The sequence below is a fragment of the Pseudorca crassidens genome, chromosome 11 (genome assembly GCF_039906515.1).
Source record: "Pseudorca crassidens isolate mPseCra1 chromosome 11, mPseCra1.hap1, whole genome shotgun sequence".
NCBI lineage: Eukaryota > Metazoa > Chordata > Mammalia > Artiodactyla > Delphinidae > Pseudorca > Pseudorca crassidens.
Genome location: NC_090306.1, coordinates 12,607,261 through 12,632,395, shown reverse-complemented (window position 1 = coordinate 12,632,395; position 25,135 = coordinate 12,607,261). Strand labels below are relative to the sequence as shown.

Below are 25,135 nucleotides of genomic sequence, written 5' to 3'. Positions count from 1 at the left end.
CAGACAGAATTCTGACATTATGCATTTTCAGTTCTATATGCTTTCACATGTATTATTCTCTTCCAAGAATGCCTGTCTCTGGTGGCTATATTGGGATGTGAGGGAGCTCAATAAATTATAACCTTATCCAAGTTCTGAATAAACTGAGAGACAAAACAAAAAAGCAAACAGAGAGAACCAAGTTACCACCTTTATTACCAATGCAGCTGATTTTGAAGAGTGTAATTTACTAGATGGCGACAGTGGGCTTTCCCATATTCCACCCCCAGAACTTTACAGACCCACCAGCCAGAGACACACGGTGCTAGACAACAGCAGCTCTTCCCATATACAGCCCCCTGCTCCATTATTATATGCTGAGAATGGAGAAAGTGCTCACTCCCAAGAGGAGAGGAGGAATGACTGGAGCCACAGTCAAATCCCCAGTTCCTTATCCAATAACCAACAATCAGGTAAATCACTCCATGTTTGCTGAAGAGGGATGACTCAGACGAGAAACCACAAGTGGTAGGCTAGCGGCTTACTTTTATACAAAAGAAAACAGGAATGGGGATGAAGAGTATCTCCCACCCCACCTACACACACACACACACACACACACACACACACACACACACACACCACAAAAACATTCTCTACCTATAAAATCCCTAGTCATACTCAAACATTACTTATTGTATGAAGCTTTATGTAACTTCCTGACATAGTCTCCCCTCTGCTTACATAACATTTTGTACATATAAATTCAACAAGTGATAGTAAGACCGTAACAGGCAAGGGACAAAGGATACAAATAAGGTACTACTTCTGCTTTCAAAACCTTAGGGAAACAGTATCTACAACAGCAGCTCCAATATAGCTCTCAGATTTTTATCCCCTACGTTCATTCTGTCGACAAATTTGGAAGCACGAAACACACAGGCATCCTTTTTCTATGGAATAATTTAGGCATGTCATCACAGCATCTGAAATCTGTCTACATCATTTGACCCTCGCAAATCTGTACTTGACTTTCACGATGCCCCTGAAATCTTTCCAAACTACTCTCATTTACTATCAAGATCGAGCCACACCAGTGCCACCAGTAATTATCCCCCAAACCTAACAATTCATTTTTTGTCCTTCCCATTTCCCTAGTAATTTTATACTTGGATGGATGCCTTTGTGTGTTTGTGGGTTTTGAATTTACAGCTATAATGGTAGAAACCTGCAGTAACACAGCTCATTATATAAGGATTCAGAAACAACATGGGCCACATCCCAGATCTAAGACCCAGCAGTAAATATAATAAAAGCCTGATATAGCATGTTTAACCTATAAGGAGGGCACTGTTTCTGTCCCTGAACAGCTCATTATAGAGACTCTACTGCCTTGCTATTCCTCCCCGACCCCATGGCAGCTTGCAGACTGCTTGAGAGCACTATCATTGGCTGGATGGTTAGATTAAATGACCTTTGGGGGTCTGTTTTTATCCCCTGAAATTCTATAATTCTAGTGAGTTTCCTTTCCTTGGAAGTATGGCACAAAGTTAGCATTTTACCAAAGTGCCTGGCACATACTCTGTCACTGTAGTTAAAAGTACAAAGCAGAAACTAACACACCATTGTAAAGCAATTATACTCCAATAAAGACGTGAAAAAAAAAAGTACGGATGCTGGAGCCAAGAGTAACTGGCCTCCCATTCCAGCTCTGTGTGCGCCCTTAAAACAAATCACTTCATTTCTCTATGCCTCCATCAGCTAACTCATCTATACAATGATGAATATAATCACACCTATCTCATAGGCATATTGTGAGGATCAAGGAGTTAATACATGTAAAGCACTTTAGAATAGTGCCTACCACATACTAAGTGTATAATCAACTGTCAATTACTAGTCCGTACCAGCGAATATGTGTTCAAAGAATTCTACAATTCCATGAATTCCCAGTAACTTAAAATATACATTTATTAGGCACTCGGGAAATGCTGGAGAGTGATCTTGGGTCTGAATTTTATAGATTTATCTGAATCCTTCTAAATGCCTGTCTCATTAAAATGAAAAGGTTTTAAATTAGAAAGGCAGTTAGTCTTTTTTGAAAATGAATTCTCAGCATATATACCAGGCATATACATACTGAATCTACCAATAAAATCCTATTATAAGACCATGTTTGCATAATTCTTTTATATTATATTAAAAATACACATATTCATTTTTTTTTAGAATAGAATCAAGCATCTACAAAACTGTACTATCTCTTCTTCACAAAATCTTGCTGTAGGTGTATCAAATGTTCTAATCAGTCCACCAGGTACAGACACTGACTGCAGTTTAAAAGACATAATCGAAGAGCATATTAAATAGTTCCATAAAACATGGAAAGTGAAGCTAACTTTCAACCATGGAATGGCTAAAGCAGTGGGTAAACCTGGCACGTTTGCTCTTAAGTCATTTTAAAAGCATTAAAACATATTTCAAAGATTTCAAACACGCAATTATTTTTGCTGCCACTCAAAACATGAAATAAACATTGCTTTAAAAAGATACGTGCTTTTTTAACCCATCAAAACAAACAACTTTGCATAAAAATTGCTTTCCCAAACCATTTTTCATACATTTGCAACTCATCGACAGTTTTAAGTCTGAAATTACAGAAACCACTGGTAAAATGGATCACTGATACAAAAAATGAAAATGCATTAAACTCAAGGTGTGGACCTTCTATGAAAAACTCCCCTAAAAGTATGTATCATGCATTTACTTTGGAATTCCAATCACTAGCCAAGCTGTACTTTTGTCTACCTAATGGTACTTTTTTTAACTTATCTTGTGGATCAGGCTTATTTTATAATCATACCCTCCCTGTACTTATCCAAAGTGATAACTATCTTTTAAATTAATTTAACAAATAAATCTGGAGCACCTACTCTCTGTAAGGTACTTTGTTGGGTATCGTACGGGGTTTAAAGCCGGCTGCAACAGTGTTACCCCTGAGGGTTCCCACTCAGGGTGGGCAGAAAGGCAATGCGGACAAATAGACTGAATTCAAGACAGTCTGCTCTGTCCCTGTCACTTTACAAGTTCCAGGCCATGGGTCACCATGAGGAAGGGAGAATCCACAGGCTAGCCACACTTCTGTCCTAGACCATCCCTGCTTGACCTGTTTGCCGCACACCCCCAATTTCTTATTCCGTGACCTCTTACTTTAAAATCTGGCTCCCTATACCCACCCTAGGCTGGTGTGTTTGGTGACACACAGTTAGAGCCTCTTCGCTCAGGTTTCTCTCCACTCTCAAGTCCCAGATTTGCAAAACTCCAGGTAAGAGACCTGCCAGTTCTGCTTTGTCCCTCCGGATCTACAGAGGATTGGTTCCCAGACCCCCGCAGAATACCAAAATCCGAGGATATTCAAGCCCCTTATGTAAAATGGTGTCGTGTTTGCATATAACCTACACACACCCTCCCGTATACTTTAAATCAGCCCTAGACTACTTATAATACTGAATACAATGTAAATGCTATGTAAATACAGGTATACCTCAGGTACCGTGGGTTCCGTTCCAGACCACCACAATAAAGCAAACACTGCAGTAAAGTGGATCACAAACATTTTTGGTTACCCACTGCATGTAAGTTATATTTACACCACACCGTTTATTAAGTGTGCAGTGATAGCATTAAGTCTAATATGGGGATATATGTATATGTATAGCTGATTCACTTTGTTATAAAGCAGAAACTAACACACCACTGTAAAGCAATTGTACTCCAATAAAGATGTTTATAAATAAATAAATAAATAAAAATACAACGTACATGCCTTAATTTAAAAATATTTTATTGCCAAACAATGCTAACCATCATCTGAGCCTTCAGCGAATCTTAATCTTTCTCTGGTGGAGGGTTTGAAATATTGCAAGGATTACCAAAATGTGACACAGAGACCCAAAGTGAGCAAAGGTTGTTGGAAAAATGGTGCCGATAGACTCTCTTGATACAGGGTTGCCACAAACCTTCAATTTGTAAAAAAACACAGTATCTTTGAACCACAATAAAGTGAAGTGTAATAAAACAAGGTATGCCTGTAGTTGCCAGTGCATGGCAAATTCAAGTTTTGCTTTTTGGAACTTTCTGGTACTTTTTTTCCTAACATTTTTGACCCACAGTTCGTTGAATCCAGGGAGGCAGAACCCCTGGACACAGAGGACCAACTGTACTTAGCCTAGACCCCTCCCCACCCCTTACTTCTCCCTCCCCGCAAAACCCGCCTGCCATAAAAGGAAAAATAAAAAACACACAAGGCAATAATTTTATTATAAGAATGATAGAAACCAGCCATTACAGTAGGTCATAAGAGTGAGACATGGCTTCTGATTTTGAATCTTCTGATGTTGCTTAGTGATGGTTTTCAAGGATCCCAGTAGGAGGAACTGGAGCAGAAGGGGCACGTTTATACTCGAAAACATCAGATTTGTATTTACCAAAATAGTATATTTTCACACATGTGATCTTCCACCTTTTTTTGTAGTGTCATCATGGTAACAGAGAACTAGAACCCTTTGAATGGCTTCTACATGCCAGGCACTTTCCAAGTTCAGATTTATTATTCTCCTCCATCTTCTCATGGGGAAGATGTTTTATCTAAGGGTGAGATAGTGAATAATACTAGATGCCTCAGGTGCTACGACTTCAACTCCCATTTCTTAGCACTTTTCAGTTTTAGAGTTCAGATTTCAAAGTGAACCAGAATTTGTATTCATCCCAAACACAATTAACAACTCTTCCTCTTCAAATGTAATAGTCATATACAAATTTCAAATCCTTGGCCTCAGACAAAGGCAGCAGATCAAAGAAGGTGGCATATCCATCCATAACTTCTATGGATCAACAGGGGTAGGTGCACAGACTGTCAGCAGGAGTTTTCCTGGACCCAGTTTGGCATAAAGAAAGCAGAGGAGGGCTTCCCTGGTGGCACAGTGGTTGAGAGTCCACCTGCCAATGCAGGGGACGTGGGTTTGTGCCCCGATCCGGGAAGATCCCACATGCTGCGAAGCGGCTGGGCCCGTGAGCCATGGCCGCTGAGCCTGCGCGTCCGGAGCCTGTGCTCCGCAACGAGAGAGGCCACAACAGTGAGAGGCCCGTGTACCGCAAAAAAAAAAAAAGAAAGCAGAGGAGATAGGTCTAAAAGAAAAATCATACAGCATCCCCATATTTGCAGGAAGCAGTCTGTTGTTGAGGCAGCACCAGAGAACAAGAATGCAATGTGAGTAGCCCGAAAGTCATTGATCTCTGGTGGCTAGGGAGAGTTCAGGCCAAAAGAATTCACTCAAAAACACCATCTTGTGTCATGAAGAACTTATGTGTCTGTGAAGAACCTGGACATGACATCTCTCCCACACAAATCTCTTGCCAGTAGCTGGTCCAGAAAAAAACCTCATCTCATTCAAAACTGAGCATCTCTGCATAGCTACTACAAGAAAATAAGAGAACAAAACCAGATAAAATGGAAGACAGGGACTTCCCTGGTGGCGCAGTGGTTGAGAGTCCGCCTGCCGATGCAGGGGACACAGGTTCATGCCCCGGTCCGGGAAGATCCCACATGCCGCGGAGCGGCTGGGCCTGTGAGCCATGGCCGCTGAGCCTGCGCGTCCGGAGCCTGTGCTCCGCAACGGGAGAGGCCACAACAGTGAGAGGCCCGCGTACCGCAAAAAAAAAAAAAAAAAAAAAAAATGGAAGACAGATATGCACCAGGAAAAAATGTTTCCATACAGCAGATAAAAATTTGGGCCCAACATATTGCCATAAACTTAAAAACAAAGAAAAAGACCAAAATAAAGCTACCATATCTATAAAGCAAGAGATCATATCAAATATACAAGAGCTCAGGGAAGATGTGGCAAGATGACAGGAAGTGAAATGTGATTTGGCAGAGCCCAGGAAACAAATATGTCACTGGCAGCAACCAGATTCTGCTAAAAACATGGAAAGAAACAAGAATGTCAGAAATGGAAAAAGAAGAAGTAGAAAATTCAAAGAAGTAGAAAAAAAGGAATCCAAAAGAATTAGAAAAAAATAATAGTGAGACAGGACTATTAAAAACGTTTTAACATATGCAATAACTGGTATCCTGAAGAATAGGTAAAAACACAACAAAACAGGAAAAAAGTTAAAGATATACTTCAGAGTAACTTTCCAGAAATGTCACAAATCTACAGACTGAGAGGGCATGCTGAACCCTAGGAAAAACGGACACAAAACATTCAACACTGCATCACATTTTAGTAAAGTTACTGGAATTGAAAGGAAAAAAAAAAACAAAACTGTTGTGCACTGAGGCAAAAAGTTTGAGTCGGAATGTTACTTTCCACAGCAACGTTTAACGCCAGAAGACATTGGAGCAGTGGTACAAAGTCCTCGGGGACATAAAGCGCATGATTTAAGAACTGTGCACAGTCAAACAGTCATCAAAGAGTAATGAAAATGAACATTTTTGAACTCGCAAAGCTCAGGGAATATACCCCAAACCCTTCCTGAAGAAACTACTACAAGCCAAACTTTGAAGAGCCCAGATAGATGGAATACTGGTCCTCAGTACTGACCTCATTTAACTGCAGGACTAAAACTAAAACAATTTTGGCGATTATGGTCACAGAACAGAATTTAAATGTTATAAACGCTAATGATGTAGAAATAATACAGCAAAGGTCTGGAGGGGAAGAGGACAGATGGTGGGTGGTAATGTCAACGTGATGATTTTCTCGTCTGGTAGAGCAGAGGACTGAAAGATTATTGAAGCTGATAAATCATGAAATAGACCTGTAAATACATCTCAAAGTCTAAAGAATATGATATGAAAAATTATGTAATCATCAAGCATCAGGTGACTTTGGGAGAAAGTGGAAAAAACTAATTTTACCATTACTCATGTCAGGAAGTCAACAGACAGCTGTCTAAAGAAATACAAGTTTAAGTATTTGGGGGGAGGGGCACTGTCATATATTGCTGGTGAGAAAGGACATCATAGGACATCTTTAGACCTGTTGTATGGGACCAACAGATAAGGGGCAACTTTGCAGAGTTTAGCTTTAGGGACTGACTGGAAGTGAAAATACAGTTGAGGAGAATGAGTCCTTCCCTACCACAAACCATCCCTCCAGTACCAACTTGTTATACTGTAGTTGACAACTATCATGACTAGTGACCATCCGACATCTTTGGAATACTATGGCCACTTCTCCACAGAAAGGTCAAAGTTGCTTTTCCAGTTTCCTTTACAGCTAGAACAGGCATGTGACTGAGGCTCCAACCATCAGACACAACCACACCAGAGTTTGACAACCAAGAGAGCATCTTTGGCCACTGGGATAAATGAGGGTCTCAGCTTTCAGGGGTGGCAAAGGCAGAGGTTCTGGGTTCAAGTGTCCAGAGGTAGTAGGAATGAGCTTCCACTGGAGTGGTTCTAAAGAATGTCTTGGGTGTTATTCCAAGCTGGCTGTCTCTGTGCCTATCTGGCCTTCCTAGATATTCTGTAAGGTACTCAGTATGCTTTAAAAATACTTACTTTCTGGGCTTCCATGGTGGCACAGTGGTTAAGAATCCACCTGCCAATGCAGGGAACATGGGTTCGAGCCCTGGTCCGGGAAGATCCCACATGCTGCAGAGCAACTAAGCCCGTGTGCCACAACTACTGAGCCTGCACTCTAGAGCCCGCAAGCCACAACTACTGAAGCCCACGTGCTTAGAGCCCGTGCTCTGCAACAAGAGAAGCCACCGCAATGAGAAACCCACGCACTGCAACGAAGAGTAGCCCCTGCTCGCCGCAACTAGAGGAAAGCCCGCGCGCAGCAACAAAGACCCAACGCAGCCAAAAATAACATAAATAAAATAAATAAATACAATTAAAAAAAAAAAGCCTTACTTTCTGCTCAATCTAGGTAGCAGGGAGCTCTGTTATTTACAACTAAGAACAATGCCCGACTATGTATAGTACTGGCAGAACACACATTTGAAAAACAAAACAAACAAACAAGAAAAACCCAAAAACAAAAAAATTTAAAACACCCACTAACCTTGAAAAGACCAAGGACCTAATGTTTTCATTAGCTCCCAGTCTAGAGATCACGTATACACAGTAACTTCACACTAAGACACCAAGTATCTGTGATATGTCCCTCTCCTAGAACATTATATCTGTTTTAAATATAAGTTAAAGAATGGGCTCTGTTAAAATAGGTCTTGGTTTTAAGTGCAGTTATATGAGAAGCATCAAAAGTTAAAGCATTCCTAAGAGGTAAAATCAAATACCGCTGAATCTTACTATCCAGACTTGCTGAAATCCTTTGGAAGATTTCATGGGTGATGATTCTAAACTCATCTAAAAAGTTTAATGCTAATCTCCAAAGCTTGCTTTTAAGCCCGAAGTGTGATCAAGTTCACTGTCTACTGTGAAAGGATTAAGGAATAATGTTACCTCCATTGTTCCCTCTCTTGTTCTTGGCTATGAAAAGCGATCAAGTATACACATTTATCCTGGAGTTTCATGATAAAGAAGGGCTGCTGCTGGTGGACTTTACCACTGAACGGATACAGTTACTTTGGAATCTAGGAGCTGCATACAGTGGTTCTCAAAGTGGGGTTCCTGAATCAGAGCATCGACATCACCTGGGAATTTCTTGGAAATGAAAATTTTACTGAATTGGAAGCTCTGGGGGTGGTGCCCAGAATTCTGTGTTATAAACTCTCCTGGTATTTCTTTTCTACGCTGAAGTTTGAGAACCACTTTCTTTGGCAGCACAACTAAACCACCCCAATCAAAGGAGAACTTACTTCTGAGGATGGAATAGCAAGATGTACCTTCTCAATTACACATTTCAGAGCATTAAAGGAGTTCTTCCCTAGAACTAGCTTAACTTCACATGTAGCATAAACTCATTTCTTCTTCATTGAGGGGATACAGGACTCTTGCTTACTAAGATCCCATAGGGAAGTTTCTTTTCCCGGGGAATGTTAGACATCAAGTACCCTTCAATCTTCTCCTCAGGCTAAATAACCTCAGTCCCTTTTACCTTTATTTAAGACTTTTTAAAAACTCATCATCCTTGTCAAGCTAGAGTAAAACATAACCTCATTTGACTGTTCAGTTTAATTGAAACACATTTTCTATCACGGAACCATAGAAATTAACGCCAAAAAACCTAGGTTTCTTATATTCTACCTATGTTTTACAGTATGAGATGTACTTCCTAAAATAAAAAATCAAATTTTAGGTCTGTCCTTTCTACATATTCTGATTCCTCCTCTTCACCCCGTTCCTCTTCTTAAAAAAAGTTTTAGTTCATCGTAAGGTCACTAAGTATTTCATATATATTGGATTAAACATTCTAATCCTCATTTGCCCCATTAAATAAGAACTGACCAGATGGACATTCCTCTCTCTCTCCTGAGCAGGGTTTAGTTAATTAAAAATGATTATTTTTACTATGTATTTTATATATCAGCCAGATGTTACCTGCGGTCATTTCTGGAAAGGATCATTTGGTGGTGGTTATAAAATATATATTTTCCTTTGGGAAGCAAGACTCTTGAGCACGATCAGGAAAACAAATGAGAAATGGATTTCACCTCACACCTTTTTCCTAGTGCCAAAATGGGCATAACGTTTCATTTCCTTTGAAAGTAGGATCTATTCAAATTCTTTCTTCTTCTAACTCTGCATCCTGGTCCTATTTATGTTGTGTCAAAAAAGGATCAAGTTGATGGAAGAAAAATTCGTGTTGGTTTTGTCTGTACTAGAAGTGTAAGTTGACTTTTCCAAAGAAACTGATTTGGTTTAAGACATATGTGTGTGACATAGCCACTGTTCTGCTCAATTAGGACGGAGACTCCATTGTGTCACTGTGAGGCTGCCCTTCCACATAGATATTGTAACAGTTCCTGTTTTTGCACAGGTCTCCTTAGAAGCTATAGTTCATGCAAACTAATTTGCCTATATTTCCCATTAGTGCTGAAACAATCCAGAATGAGGCAAAGATACTGTAATTACAAAATTGTTTTGTGATTACACTAGTCATTTTCTCTCCATTGGTAGACCAACTAGAATTCAAATAAGTGCTCCCTCTTTTTTCTTAAAAACAAAACAAACAAAAATAACCCGCAAAGGGACTTCCCTGGTGGCGCAGTGGTTAGGAATCCGCCTGCCAATGCAGGGGACACGGGTTCGAGCCCTGGTCTGGGAAGATCCCACATGCCGTGGAGCAACTAAGCCCGTGCGACACGACTACTGAGCCTGCACTCTGGACCCCGTGAGCCACGGCTACTGAGCCCACGTGCTACAACTGCTGAAGCCCACGCACCTAGAGCCTGAGCTCCGCAACAAGAGAAGCCACCGCAACGAGAAGCACACGCACCGCAACGAAGAACAGCCCTCACTCGCTGCAACTAGAGAAAGCCCGTGCGCAGCAACAAAGACCCAACGCAGCCAAAAAATAAATAAAATTTTAAAAATAATAACTCACAAAGTAACATTCAACTCTCTTTAAAAAAACAAAAAACAGTCAATTCTTGAGATCACCCAAAATTGTGAAAGTCTAACAGATTAAATTAACCACACTATCGGTTAGATTTAGATGGTTGGTCTTCTCCAAGACACCATTTAGAAGATGACTAGAGACAAAAGTTGAGTCTTGAAAGTCTGAAATTCACATGACAACAAACATAATATCTGGTATGGCACAGTGTATGAACAAGTAAGACACTTTTAATTCCAAAGCCCTGGCTCTGTCCTGTGAAATACGTCATGGCATGAGGGGGATCTAAGTTCCGGGCTCAGCTCTGACTTTCTGTGTGACCTTGCATAAGTGACATCCCCACTTTGGGTTTCTTTTCTCATGAAAACGTAGAACTAGATATTCTCTAAAGTCTCTTTAGACCCCTAAACTATATGATTGGTTGTTTAACACATCTTTAAGGCTTAAATATGCCTATTGAACAACTGCAGTAATTTCTGTGAGAAGGGCTGGGGGTTGCTTTCATTAACTTAGAAGCTTTAAACACAGCATAGGGTGACTCATCTCCTGATTGTATAAGGCATCTGGTCCCCGTGTCCTGAAGTATCCAAATCGGCTTGTAGTAAATCATGGTCACCTCAGAAATGACCTCTTCCTCTTATGTTTTCATGGCAACCAACATTTACTACTGTCTTCCTGTTAAAGTCATCTGTGTTATATTTGATTTCAAGAGCCAAGTAAGGGGCAGACATTCCTGATGAAGTGTCTGATAGTCCTTGGAATAAACTGTCCTCCCAAATATATGATTACTTACCTTTAGATCAGGCCATGTTCATCAGCCTCTAATAGGTTTGAGGGGCTCACTGGTCTTAATTTCCTATGTGAATCTATAATTGTCCGCAGAGGTCAATTTCAGTGGACGCCTCATATAAATTAGAACTGAAGATAATGATGCCTGTTCACTTGATCAACTGAAATGACCAGCTGGGTTTAATGGGAGGAAAACAGAAACCCCTGTGAAATTGGAATAGCTTCAAAGGTGATGGAATGTAATTACTTTTCTGAAAAGTTTCTTCTCCAAAGGTGACTGGCCATTGTGCTGGTGGGCACGTGGACCAGCATGTTATGAAGGTGGAAACGGCATTCAGAGCCGCTGACCACATCCAAAGGCCTGCGTCAAAAGTTCGCTTTCTGCTAGGGTGTGAGGGGAAAGCAGAATATCTTTTCTGCTCTTATTTTTAATCATTTCACTCACAGTTAGAGAGGTGCTCTGAGGGATGTGCCTAATTGACTACTGAGAGGCAAATTCTAATTTAGATTGCTGCAAAAGTGTTTTCTCTTTAGAGCCATGTACCATTTTCTTGGATGTGTTATCATTATCTTTAAGGTAAGAAAAATTGAACTCTGAGTGAATCTTGATATCATCTGCATCAACCCCTTTATTTTACAGATGAAGAAACTGAGGTCCAGAGATGTGAATAGACTGGACTAATGTCACAAAGCTAGAAAGAGGAAGAGGCTGGGCTAGAATTCAGCAGATGAGAAGATGAAACCAAAACCAACTCCTCAGTCCAGAGTTTTCCATTTATGAGTAGCTGGAGACTTGTTCAGGGAGGAAGAAAAAGATGCTCTCCGTGAAAATCACCATTTAAGAAAACTTAAGTTCTATAATGTGGCAGAGGTGCTAGCAAGCCAAAAAGGTGGAGGTGGGCAGTTGAGAGAGACAGTAAAGGAACCGGTAGCCCACAAAGCAGATGACCATTCCCCATAGCTGACCGGGGGCTCTGTCTATGGGTCTTTGGGTGCCAGGGGACAGTTTTACATACCTGGGGCGACTGCACAGACTCAGGAGCCAGACTGCCTGCCTCGGCTTGATTCTTGACTCTGCTAATTCTGAGCTCTGTGACCTTTGGCAAGTTGCTTAAGCTCTCTGTGCCTCAGTCCCTCATCTGTATAAAAGGATGATAACATCAGTACTGACTGTTGTGAGGATTAAAAACGTTACTGTACTAATCTTACTGTAACAGAGATTAAATAAGGGTGAAATAAATTGATATACATAAGGAGCTTAGCACATACTAAGTGCTGTTAGTGTCTGCTGTTTCTTCCCTATTCACTCTATCAGAGAAAGTTTCAGAATACAGACATAAGTTGTATTTATTAGTAATGTACTGAGGTGCTTTATCTGAGATAAATACCCAAGGACTCTACTAGAAAGTCATTGATAAAACCTCTTTATATGTTTAATGGATTAACTTTTCAATATGTATTACTACAATTGAAAGGTTTTTTAAAAATAAACAACTACAGGAATTTTTTTAATTAAAAACTTCAATGATATCCATAGTTTCACATAACAATGACAGAAATTTCATTAGCAAAACAATTAGTAGAAGGGCGTATCTGCTGCAAAAATTAAAGACGGATTTTCAGGGCAGGAAACTAGTGCCGAGTAAGTGAATCTTGAAGTCAGTGAGAAAACAAGAGTGGTTCAGGGGTGCTGCATTTTCTTTTGCTACAGCATGGTTCTTGGGCAAGTCAACCTCTTGCTTCCTTAGAATTTAATGTTGTCAAAGCTATCATTAACAATTTACTCAGAGTTCTTAAGAGAACACCTTCACAAAATTAACAATGGAGATCTTCTAGTAATCAAGACCATTTCAGACATGCCTGAAACGGGGACCATGTGTGTACACACCACGTGTGTACCTGGCTTTTCCCTTTCATTCTTTGAGTTAAATTCAATGGAAATTTTAAGGGAAAAAAGTCAGTTACCTATTCCCTCATTTTTTTAATGAAATAGTTTTAGCAATCACGCAGAAAAATGGTAAAGGACTTTTCTGGAATTCGTCGCTGATTTAAGACATGGGAAGATCATGATAAGCTGCGTATCTTCCAGTCACGTGATGGTAAATCTGTGGGGAAAGCAGAGTTTAATTAGTCATTAATTATTATATTACTATACATATCAATTAATAATTACAGTATTACATAATAATTTTAGTTAACATTTCATTATAAAGCCCCACCTTATGTACTCAGCAGAATCTCCATCCAACCTATTGAGGTGGAGGTTTGCTTGGAAGAAGGCAGAGGCTGTGTACAACGAGGTCATCAGATGAGTTTCCATCTCCAGTTCTCACAACCCAATAAGTGCCTTTTTATTTCTTTCTCAAAAATACTTGTCAGTTTGTTCCAAGGACAACGGGTTGCTCCTCACCTGCCTCTCGATGTCCACGAGCAGAGTGCTGGCACCTATTCGAAAGAGTTCTGGCTTCAGCCACTCATCCCCTAGCTCCTCCTTTATGAGAGAGAGCCATGCAAGGGAGTCCTTCGCGCTGCGGATGCCTCCTGCCGGCTTAAAGCCTACCTAAAAGGGGAGGTGGGAAAGAGAGCAATGCTTAGCATTGTTACTGGGTTGCTTTAAAAACTGGTCCCGTGTTAATACGGGGTCTCCATCCTCTCTTTTCTAAAGCCTATTTCGCGTGTCCCCCCGCCTCCCCCCAGCCCCCCGCAAAAGACCTTAGAGCACTGACTCATGCCCATTTACACTACAAAACGACTTTTCCAAGATTAATGGGAAGAATGTCACTGCCTCTGAGACACTAATGAGAGAGTTAATGACCCTCATTAACATTTCACTTACTGGAAAGTCATAAACCTCAACCATCTAGACCATAGCTGTGAACCTGGGATAAACTAGAGAGGTGTCAATAAACAGGAAAACATATCACAAAAGCCCATGCATTCTCCGTTTCTACCAGGAGGCCAGAAGAAATGTACACCTTCCAGCCCTCCATCCTGAGCTGCAAAAGAGACATATGTGGGTTTAAAACAAGAGGAGAGACTCAGTGAGGCCACACTAAACAAATTAGCAGCAACCAGCAAGGAGAGGTGACAGTTACTTTAATCAACTTAACTGCAGGGACTCTTTTTCTAAGTTGTAAGTAGACCAAGTTACGTAGAGCAGCCAAACAGTTAAGAAAGCACAGGTGAAAAAGACGGTGTAGGGGACCTTTACACTTCAGTAGTCTCTGAAGGTGACCACAAAACGGCACAATTCGGCCAATATCTGATGTTTGCAAATGATGTCCCTGGGTCCATTCGAAAATGATAAACGTGTCCTATATACAGTAAAACCTGCTTATTTGGATATGCTTGTCTCAAGAACTTGACTGTCCGGTACAGTAAACACCCAAAGCCCAAGAACTAAAGCTCATGCCTTCGACCACTCAGAGTTTGGCTGCTCTGACAGGTGGCACCAGCAGGGGGCGACTGCTAACAGAATGCCAGAGAAGGGACACGATAAATGAATGGTCCCATTATCAACCTGTAAAAAATGATTAAACAGAAGCCTTGATTAAATAGAGTCGGGAGACCAGAAGCGGGGGTTCTAACTCCTGGATAACAGAGCCTGACAGGAAGAAGAAAGACTCCTTTTCTGCAAAGGACTCAGCCAATGAAAAGACCCGGACTCCTTGCTTAGTATATGCTGTCTTCCTTTTCCTCTCTATAAAGCATACTTCTTTCCTTGCCCTGCAGGGACTTGCATGTGGCTCGCCATGATGGCTGATCTCCAATAAGCCCAGCTTTAGCGGAGAAATAGCTAGCGGTCTACTTGCTTTAGGTCAGGAAACCCAACCCAGAAACTCCTAATAAGCTGGACTCCACCACGTCCCTCACATCACATCCAGTGACCCACCAAGTCAAGTCCCACCGATCCCACCCTCTGAACTCGTCTATCTCCACACGTATTTTCCTCTCTACTCTCCCTTCCACTGTTTTAGTTTAGACTCTCATCAGCCCTCACTGGAACATCGGGAGAAGCCTCCTAACCGGTTTCCCTGCCTCGGACACACGTCACACAGCTAAGCAACAGCCGTACAGAGATTCGAACCATATCTGCCTATCGCTCTGGAGCCCAAGTGACCCTGTAAGAGTGAGGGGAGGGACTTCCCTGGTGGTGCAGTGGTTAAGAAGCCGCCTGCCAATGCAGGGGACATGGGTTTAATCCCTGATCCGGGAAGATCCCACATGCTGCGGAGCAACTAAGCCCGTGTGCCACAACTACTGAGCCTGCGCTCTAGAGCCCGCGAGCCACAACTACTGAAGCCTGCGTGCCTGGAGCCTGTGCTCTGCAACAAGAGAAACCACCGCCATGAGAATCCCATGCACCGCAGCGAAGAGTAGCCCCCGCTCGCCGCAACTAGAGAAAGTCTGCATGCAGCAACGAGGACCCAACGCAGCCAAAAATTAAATAAATAATAAAATAAAATAAAATGATATTTCTTCAAAAGAACAATTAAAAAAAAAGTGAGGGGAGGTGTGGGGAGTACGGGGAGATAGGTAGAGTCAGGTTATTTATTGAGATGAGGCAAAAAAAAAAAGAATAAATTTTAGCTCATATTAGCATACACGTTAATCACAGGAGCATTTTCTGTCAATTAGGCAGTGCTGCATATAGATTTTTCTATACAATTCAGTTGTGTCAGCAAATCTATTTGGCAATGTTTCGAAAGACAGTTTCTAGCGTTAAGTTTATCCTTTTTTTTTTTAAGGGAGAGAATATGGAAAACATAAATCTGCAGTGAAATCAGCTCTGAAATATCAAGCCTCTGCTTCTCAGGAGTGACACTAATCATGGTCTGGAAGGCGGCCTGTCACATTTTAAAACACCCCTTAAATCAATGATGTGGAAGCTTCACAGTCTAAGGGCTGCCCGGGCAGCTTGTCAACCATCCAAAAAAATGCCCCTGATTTGCAGATACACACACAGGTCCTATGTGAAATCAAATGTGATCAAGATGAATATGAATTGACTTGTACCTGTTTCTCAATAAAACCAGGATGAACTTTATTTATTAGCTGAGGAAAGGAGGGATACAATTAAAAAGAAAGTAATGAAAGACAGCAAAATGTTCCTCCCTCACTACCCTGATCTAGAACACTGAACACTTAAAACTTTTATTGCAATTCTTGTGTAAGGGCTCTTTTGAGAAGGGGCATGTTCACTTTTGTATCCCTAGCACTTAACATAGGTTAACATAGCACACAGGTAACGACTCAATGAATGTTTACTGAAAACAAAACAGGACTTGGGCCCCCACTGGAGAATCTTAGCCCCAACTATGGAGCTTATGAAATGTAGAGATGCCTGAAGACTGATCCAGGACTGCCGGGGTGAGGACCCAGGCATCTGGAAGTATAAAAAGCTTCCCATCTATTGGGATGTTCTTTAGCTGAGAGTAAGAACCACTGATCTAGTGAGTGGTGGTGGTCTCATTTGGGGGGCCCAAAGCTGGAGTTCTCATTCTTACAGCTTTTCTTATAATTTTTTTTTTTTTTTTTAATTTGGACCATTGCAGAAAGGCTACCAAGTAGAGGTTACTCAAGTTGGGTTAACTTTCACATGTAGGTCACCGTGTAGGTATTTATCCTATTTGTACTCTTCTAAGTATGAAGGTATTCTGAAGGAGCAAATGCTGCAAGGAGTTCCTTTCCTCTCAAACCCAGGTACCTTCTTAAAAAGGTCTCCGATTCCAAAATAAACTGAAATACAGTCACATATAAAGTCATCACAACCAGCTGGCAAAGGATTAAAGTTCTTTTTTTGGGTTTCTATTCAGCAGAAATCAAGAGATTGGTTTTAAAAGATGCCTTTCAGGAAGGGAAAGTCTCATTTAAAAATAAAAATTACCTTTCTCGCCAATGATGTTAAAAAAAAAAATCCTTTGAGATAATTTGCAGCTAAACAAGCAACTTGAAGTGAAAAGGAAAATCCAAACTCATTTAAAAAAAAAAAACACCTCATACGCATTTTTCCTTTTAAATTCATGTTTCAAAAATATGTATTATTTTTCGAAAAGCGACCATATACCCTCCTCAGCTTAACAGTCTTCCAAAGAGCACCTCCAGCTGCCATAAAACGCAAAAGTGGATATTTAATTCAAGAGCTATATAACGTCTAGCTACCTTTTCCCTGCTGTTTCACAGCATTTCATTATTTTGTTTAATAAGTTCATCTCCTCGAGAATTTTCTCTTCACCTCATATTATTAAAAGTAATAAGTTTTTCTGGACCGGGGGTTTCCTAACAGAAAAACCAATTTATGTGTGTCCTTCAATAATGACAGGAAAAGATTATTTCCCATTATATTGCATACTTTTCATATCACCACCACAGCTTATCATTCAATAAATGTTACTCTGCAATTCTTTCCATTCCTCAAGAAGTTTAATTTCTGCATTAACCTGTTTTCTCTGGCCAACGCCTTACCAGAAAGTTTCTGTGTTGCAGCAGAATTAGTTCGTTAAGGAACGCATTTAGGAATCTCTCGTCAGTGATAAAATTGTCTTCGGTTAATAAAAGGACACAAGGTGAGTTTACACCTTGATCACACATCCTAACGCCCACACTCATACTCACTTTCTGTGAATCGCACAGTTTCCCCCCGAATGTATGCTTTGGTAGTGAAAGGTAAATTAAACGTTTATCTTAATACAGGTGACGCACTCACACCATCTGCCTATAATGCCTATAAAGACAGTTATCATGGCTGTGACGAGCATTGTAAATAACATTATCTTTACTCCAAAGAAAGATTTGCTGGCAATAATATACCTTGTTTCCAGTTTTCCAGAAGAAATCCCTAATGGCCCGTAGCATGACTATAGCCACTGGGAAGGTGGCATTTACTGTTTCTTTTCCAGTAGAGGTCTTAATAAAATCTGATCCTAAAACAAAAGGAAGAAAAATCTCCATGTTAATTAAAAAACTTATTTTTTATACTTTTGAGTCAGTGGAAGAAACGAGTTGTGTAAATTCTTTTTCCTGAGAAACACGACTTTATTTTTCATCAATTACTTGAAAAACTAAAACCAAATCTCTCTTTAAAATCATTCTGTCCACATTTTTTTTCCTCTGACCATACGATGGATTAAATTAGGCACCAAATGGATTCTCACTGATCTCTGGAGCTCTTGTCTCTATATTTCCATATCAGCAATTAAAACCAAGTTGGTTTATTTAACGCAAAACTGAGAGGAATAGAAACAATTTCATGCCCTGTGCTTAGCATCATATATCATAACATTTTACGACAAAACCGGAGGGCCTACTCATATTCTTACGTGCGATAGAAAGTACACAGTACAGCTGTGACAACACAAGGAGAACCATCATTAGCTGATTCCTACTGCATTGTTCGTTAACGAAAGCTCTGTCTTCCAACCAGATTGTGATTTTCATGAAAGACACCATGCATTTTCAACTTGCAAATATTTTGTCTCTTAAATGTATCTTAAACCTATTGATGTAGGTTTCTGCAGAATAGAAACCCAAAACAAAATAGCACAAGGAGACAAAGAGAGGATAATAATAGTTAAGAGTCACTGAGTGCCGTGCACTATGCACTATTCTAGGTGCTTTGTAAGTACTGACTCAACCGATCCTCACAATAACTGTGTAAGTACTAATATGATCCCCATTTTTAAAGAGGAAATTAAGGCACAGAAGTGTAAAGTAACTTGCTTGAGGTCACACAGTAAGGGCAGGGGGTAGGTAGAATTCTAACCAAAGCAATATAGCTTAAGCCATGTGCTATAGAGTCTCTAAGAAACTTACTGAGGGTCACACAGTCAGACAGCCAAACACAGACTCCATCCTTCAGGTGGTGAACCATCCTCACAATGCTCCGTGCAGACCACAGATCAGCAGCACAGGCACTACCAGGGAACGTGTTTAAAACGTAGACTCTCAGACTTCCCTGGTGGCGCAGTGGTTAAGAATCCACCTGCCAATGCAGGGGACACAGGTTCAATCCCTGGTCCAGGAAGATCCCACATGCCGCGGAGCAAATAAGCCCGTGCGCCACAACTACTGAGCCCACGTGCCACAACTACTGAAGCCTGCGTGCCTAGAGCCCATGCTCAGCAACGAGAAGGCACCGCTACGAGAAGCCCGTGCACTGCATTGACAAGTAGCCCTCGCTCGCTGCAACTAGAGAAAGCCCGCACACAGCAACGAAGACCCATCGCAGCCAAAAATTAACAAGTAAATTAAATAAAATAAATTTTTTTAAAAAGTTTGTTTAAAAAATAAACAAATAAAACGTAGACTCTCAGGCCCTACACCAGACCAACTGAATCATAATCTGAACAGAAACAAGGTTCCTAGGTGATTCCTGGGCCAGTGCATGGCCCTCGCACACAAAATCTGTGGAACCCTACGTAAGACTAATCTCTGAGATTCTCCCAGGTCTGTCAAAGAAATGGTCAAAAGAAGTGGAGACAAGAAGTGGCCAAAACTCTCCCCTCTGGTTTCAACTGCAAAAGACACGCCCAGGACTACCCTGTGGATAGAAAGGTTCAAATCAGCACACCTTCAGCAAGCACACTGTGTGAAAGGCACAGTGGGAAATATAAACACATATCATTCAAGCCCTTTCCCTCAAAAGCATACATGCTATGAGCAGGTATAGAGGAAACATAAATCCTGGGTAATCACTTGGTGAGCCAGAGGTCAGGAAATCTGGTTTCCAGCTCTGCCAGATACTGTATTTACCTTGCAAATTCCATCGCCTAACCTTTCTCATTTATAAAACATGTCTGGAAATTCTTACTTGCTTCATAGTGTTACACAAAGAATCAAAAGAGACAATCTCTGTGAAAAGACTGTGAAAACTGTCAAGTGTTATACAAACAGAAATGGAGCAAAGACCTAGGTAGGGCTGCAACCTGTGTAAGAACCACAGGAATTCTGATCTATCCAAGCAGGTCACTGGAAGCCTTCTTTCCTTTGGGCCTGTAGGCCCGTTTGGGGAAATGGAGATGTGCCTGTCATGCCTGCATTCATTCAAGAAGTACTCACTGAGCGCTTTCTATGTGCTGGATGCCGTTCTACATGCTGGGAACAGATCATGACACAAAACCAAGTTCTTGCCCTTGTGACTAGATTCTCTAGAAGAAAAAGACAATAAACACAGAACTATGTAACAAAGGCCAGGTGAAGTGTGGTGAAGAAAAATAATGCAACATAACGAGAAAGAGAGTGACAGATTTGGGGAGAGGTAGCTGTATTTAAATCGTCACCATAAAGGCACCTCTGATGAGTAAAATTCAGAGACTGATGAAGGGACTCTGTGAAAAGAGCACCACAAGCAGGGAAACAGCAAATGCAAAGGCCCTGAGGTAGGCATGTGCTAAGGTGATGAATGAGTGAATAAATGGGACTCCACGACCAATGCCTGGCACCTACAACATCAGAAATAACAAGCAAAGAGAAGAAATGAAAGTCCGCAAACAGATGTAAGAGGTGAGAGGAACATTACTAAAAAATTCACACTGCAACCATGATGTGTTTTCCTAACAGGTGACACTGTCTTCTGATTCACTAGAAGGCTTTTGGGTACAACACTGGATCTATCTGAATTCTTCTAAGCATCTCAGAAGAGAAGATTATTAAGACAGAAGACCAAGGCCATATTTAGAGGCCTAAAAAAAAGGTACGGTCACTTAAAAATCACACCATCTAAAGTTAACCAAAAGAGCCAAACTCCCTTACGGAGGAGACTGTCTTCCTAATACACCTAGAAGAAAACACCTACCGTGGTAGCGATAGCAGCCCCGGAGCTGTAATGGTGGCCTATACATTGTTTGTGCCCCTTTCTTGACTGTATTGTTTGAAGACAGGTGCTATACCTTTCCTGTGCACTTCTGTATCCCCAGAGCGTGACACACATGAGAAGCTTAATAAATTTTGGATGGGTGGATGGGTGGATGGGTGGATGGGTGGATGGGTGGGTAGCCACAGTTACCAAGAAAAAGCAAATTATAATATTTTCCATGTTTAACTGACTAATGGGGAAAAGGAAGACAGTTTGGGGTTTCATTCCAGTCCCAGTAACAAAATTGGGCAGGTGGCGTAGAAGAAAATATCATTTTATTTATTTATTTTAAGTTCAGAACAGATTTAGATCTACAGCAACATTTCGAGGACATGACAGAGAGTTCCCATATACCCCACACTCAGTTTCCCCTATTATTAGCAACTTATATCAGTATGGTACATTTGTTATAATTAATGAACCAATATTGATGTATTATTAAAACCAAAATAATACTTTATTTAGATAAATAATACTTTATTTAGATTTCCTTAGTTTTACTCAGAATCCAATTTCATCCAGGATACTATGATACATTTGTCATGTCCCCATAGGTTCCTCCTGGCTGTGACAGCTTCTTAGGCTTTCCTTATTTTGATGACCTTGACAATTTTAAGGAGTACTTGTCAGGTATTTCATAAAATTTCTGTCAACTGGCATTGTCTGACATTTTTCTCATGATTACACTGGGGTTACATGTTTTTTGGGGAAGAAAACCACAGAGGTAATGTGCTATTTTCATCACATCACATCAAGGGTACATATTAACAATATCACTTCCCACTGTTGAAGTTGACCTTGAACACTGGTGGAGGTGGTACTTGCTAGGTTTCTCCAGTGAAGTCACTCCTTTCCTCCTATTTTCCATTCTGTACTCTTTGGAAAGAAGTCCTTAGTGTGTATCCCACACTTTAGGAATGGGAGCTGCAAGCCACTTCCTTCAGGGAGGAGCAGCTACATACATTCTTTGGATGTTTTTGCATGGGAGACTTGTCTCTTCTCCATTTATTCATTTATTTATAATCATTTATTTATATGAATATAGACCCAAAGATATTTATTCTTTACTTGGGTTTATAATCCAATATTACTTAATTTATTTTGTTGCTCAAATGGCTCTAGGTTTGGCCATTGGGAGTTCTTTCAGTTGCTTCCTGTCTTCCTTTGACACACCACCATAATGTGGATTTTTTGTTTTTTTAAGCACTTACTTTCTGGTACTACCAGATGCTCCAGGCTCGTCTTATATGTTTTCCACCCCAGTCCAAGAATAAGCCATTTCTCCAAAGAGCCCTGCTTCCTTTTATTGGAAAATAGTGTTTGAAACTAAGATCTTGGTGGTAGGTGCTCATTGGTATTGCTAGGGGTCTTGCTTTTAGGCCTTCTCAGCTGACTGAGCAAGGAAAAATGTGTGTGTGTATTCTAACCCATTGATATATACATATATATTTACAATTCCATATTTAACTATCTACGTCTATATTAAACTAAAGACGAGTTATACTGATGTCTCCAACTCTGACCCATTACAAGGATTGTTCTAGCCCTCTCCCTTTGCTTATCTGTAAACTCCCACCCCAACGGTGAGAACCTGGCACCCACCATCCATGATCCATTTATTTAATGCACATCCAGTATGCATGTATCGTGTTCTCTGAATTGTTAACCACACCATTAAGGAAAACCACTGCATCAACGACTGTCTAGTGCTAACGTGCAGTTTCACTGGCCTCTAAGCTTTATAGACTAAATTCATTTATAAAGATACGTAGCTCAGCACCTTTTCTCCCACCTCCTTCAGTGAGGCTGTTTCGTACATGTGTAATACAGTTTGATTCTTTGGCCACAGTGCGCGTTCCATCCTGGAATCCCCTGACCCTCTAAATGGCTGTGGTCATTTGCATAATTAAGGTTCACGCGTAGTGAATCTTCTAGTGGTTTTGAAAAATGTATAGTGTTATATATCCATCTTTACAGTACCATACAGAATACTTCCACCACTCTAAAAATTCCCCTATGCTTCACATTTTCATTTCCCCCTTACTCCAGCAATCACTGAACTTTTTACTAACTCAACAGTTTTGCCTTTTCCAGAATGTTATATAATTGGAATCACGCAGCCTTTCAGACTGGCTTCTTTCACTTAGCAACATGCACTTAACATTCACTTCTGTCTTTTCCTGGCTCATTTCTTTTTATTGATAAATAGTATTCCATTGCATAACTGTTCCACCATTTGTTAATCTATTCACCTACTAAAGGCTATCTTGGTTGCTTCAGTTTGGGCAAATATGAATAAAGTTGCTATAAACATTCATATGCAGGTTTTCGTGTGGGCATAAATTTTCAAATCAGTTGGGTAAATAACTGGGGGGAAATTGCTAGATTTTACAGTAAGACCATATTTGGCTTTGAAGAAAGCTACCAGATTATCTTTCAATGTAGCTACACCATTTTGCATTCCCAACAGTAACGAATCAGAGTTCCTGTTGCTCTACATCTTCAGTGGCAATTGGTGATGTCAATTTTTGAACTTTAGGCAATCTAACGGGTATGCGTACAGGTCAAGTACAGATTATATTTTGTTAGATTAGATTATACCAACTATGTCAATTATGAATTACTATTGTAAATGGTAGCTTTCTTAAATTTCAAATTCTGTTTGCCCGTTACAGTAAACAGGAAAGAAACAGATTTTTGTATATTAATCTTGTATCACGAAACGTTGGTAAAGTCACTTAGTAAATTCAGGAGTTTGTTGTTTTGGAGAGATTTTCTCCATAGACAGGGAGGTCATCTACAGAGAAAAACAGTTTTATATCTTTCTTTCTGTATTAATATCTTGTGGCTGTTGTAACAAATTATAACAAACTTGGTAGCTTAGAGAAAAAGAAATTTATTCTCTCACCGTTCTGGAGGCCAGAAGTCCAAAATCAAGGTGTGAGTATGGCTGCCCTCCCTGTGGAGGCTCTCAGGAGAACATGTTCCTTGTCTCTGCAACTTCTTATGGCTGCCAGCATTCCTTGGCTGCATCACTCTAATCTCTGTCTCCACCTGCACATTGCCTTCCCTTCTGTGTGTGAGCTTAATATTCCTTTGCCTCTCTCTTATAAGGACGTATGTGATGGCATTTTGAGTCTACTCGGATAAGCTGGAATAATAACTTCATTTCAAAATCCTTAAACACATCTGCAAAGGCTCTTTTTTTCCCCCCCAAAAAAGGTAATAGTCACAGGTTCTGGGGATTAGGATGTAAACCTATCTTTGGGAGCCATTATCAGTCTACCACACTTCCCAATCTTTATACATTGTATTTCCTTTTCTTGTCTTATTGCACCAGCTAGGACTTCCAGTAAAATGTTGAGTAGGAGTGGTGAGAAAGAACATCCTTCCCTGTTCTTAGAGGGGTCTTAGGGGAAAAGCATCCAGTTTCCCAGCAATTAGCTAAAGTCTGTTTGTAGGTATGTTTTATCGAGCTGAGGCGGTTCCCTCTATTCCTAGTTTGCTGAGAGATTTTATTATGAATAGGTGTTGGAATCTGTCAAATGCCAAAATTGTACCAATTGTTATTGGCATACATTTTTTTCTTTTTTAGCTTGATACGGTGGATTACATTACATTGAACCAGGCTTGCATATCCAGAGTAAATCCCAGTTGGCTGTGGTATATTATTCTTTTTATACATTGGGCTCATTTTGCTACTATGTTATTGAGGATTTTCACATCTATGTTCATGAGTAACAGTTATCTATAGTTTTTCTTTCTTGTAATGTCTTTATCTAGTTTTAGTACTACGGTAATGATAGTCTCACAGAGTGAGTGCTCTCTCTTCTATTTTCTGGAAGAGACTGTGGAGAATTGGTATTATTTTCTTCCTTAAATGTTTGGTAGAATTCATCAGTTAAACCATCTAGAGCTAGTACTTTCCTTTTTGGAAGGTTTTAATTATTTTTCTTTAATAATTTATTAAAGTATTAAATAT

General features: G+C 40.4%; 1 protein-coding gene across 2 annotated transcripts in view; it reads right to left on the bottom strand.

The window, feature by feature from the left end:
- Nucleotides 1–4,275: 4,275 nt before the first annotated feature.
- The window catches only part of DERA (deoxyribose-phosphate aldolase), a 121,981-nt gene continuing 101,121 nt past the window's right edge, over nucleotides 4,276–25,135 (bottom strand). Inside the window, exons 7-9 of one of the 2 annotated variants that reach the window (XM_067695793.1) lie at nucleotides 18,111–18,223; nucleotides 13,711–13,860; nucleotides 4,276–13,405 (exon numbers count right to left, since the gene is read on the bottom strand). In XM_067695793.1, coding sequence (XP_067551894.1) covers nucleotides 13,349–13,405; nucleotides 13,711–13,860; nucleotides 18,111–18,223 — 320 coding nt within the window. In that variant the 3' untranslated portion in view covers nucleotides 4,276–13,348. The remainder of the gene's footprint in view (nucleotides 13,406–13,710; nucleotides 13,861–18,110; nucleotides 18,224–25,135) is intronic. The other variant, XM_067695795.1, reaches the window with a different exon arrangement.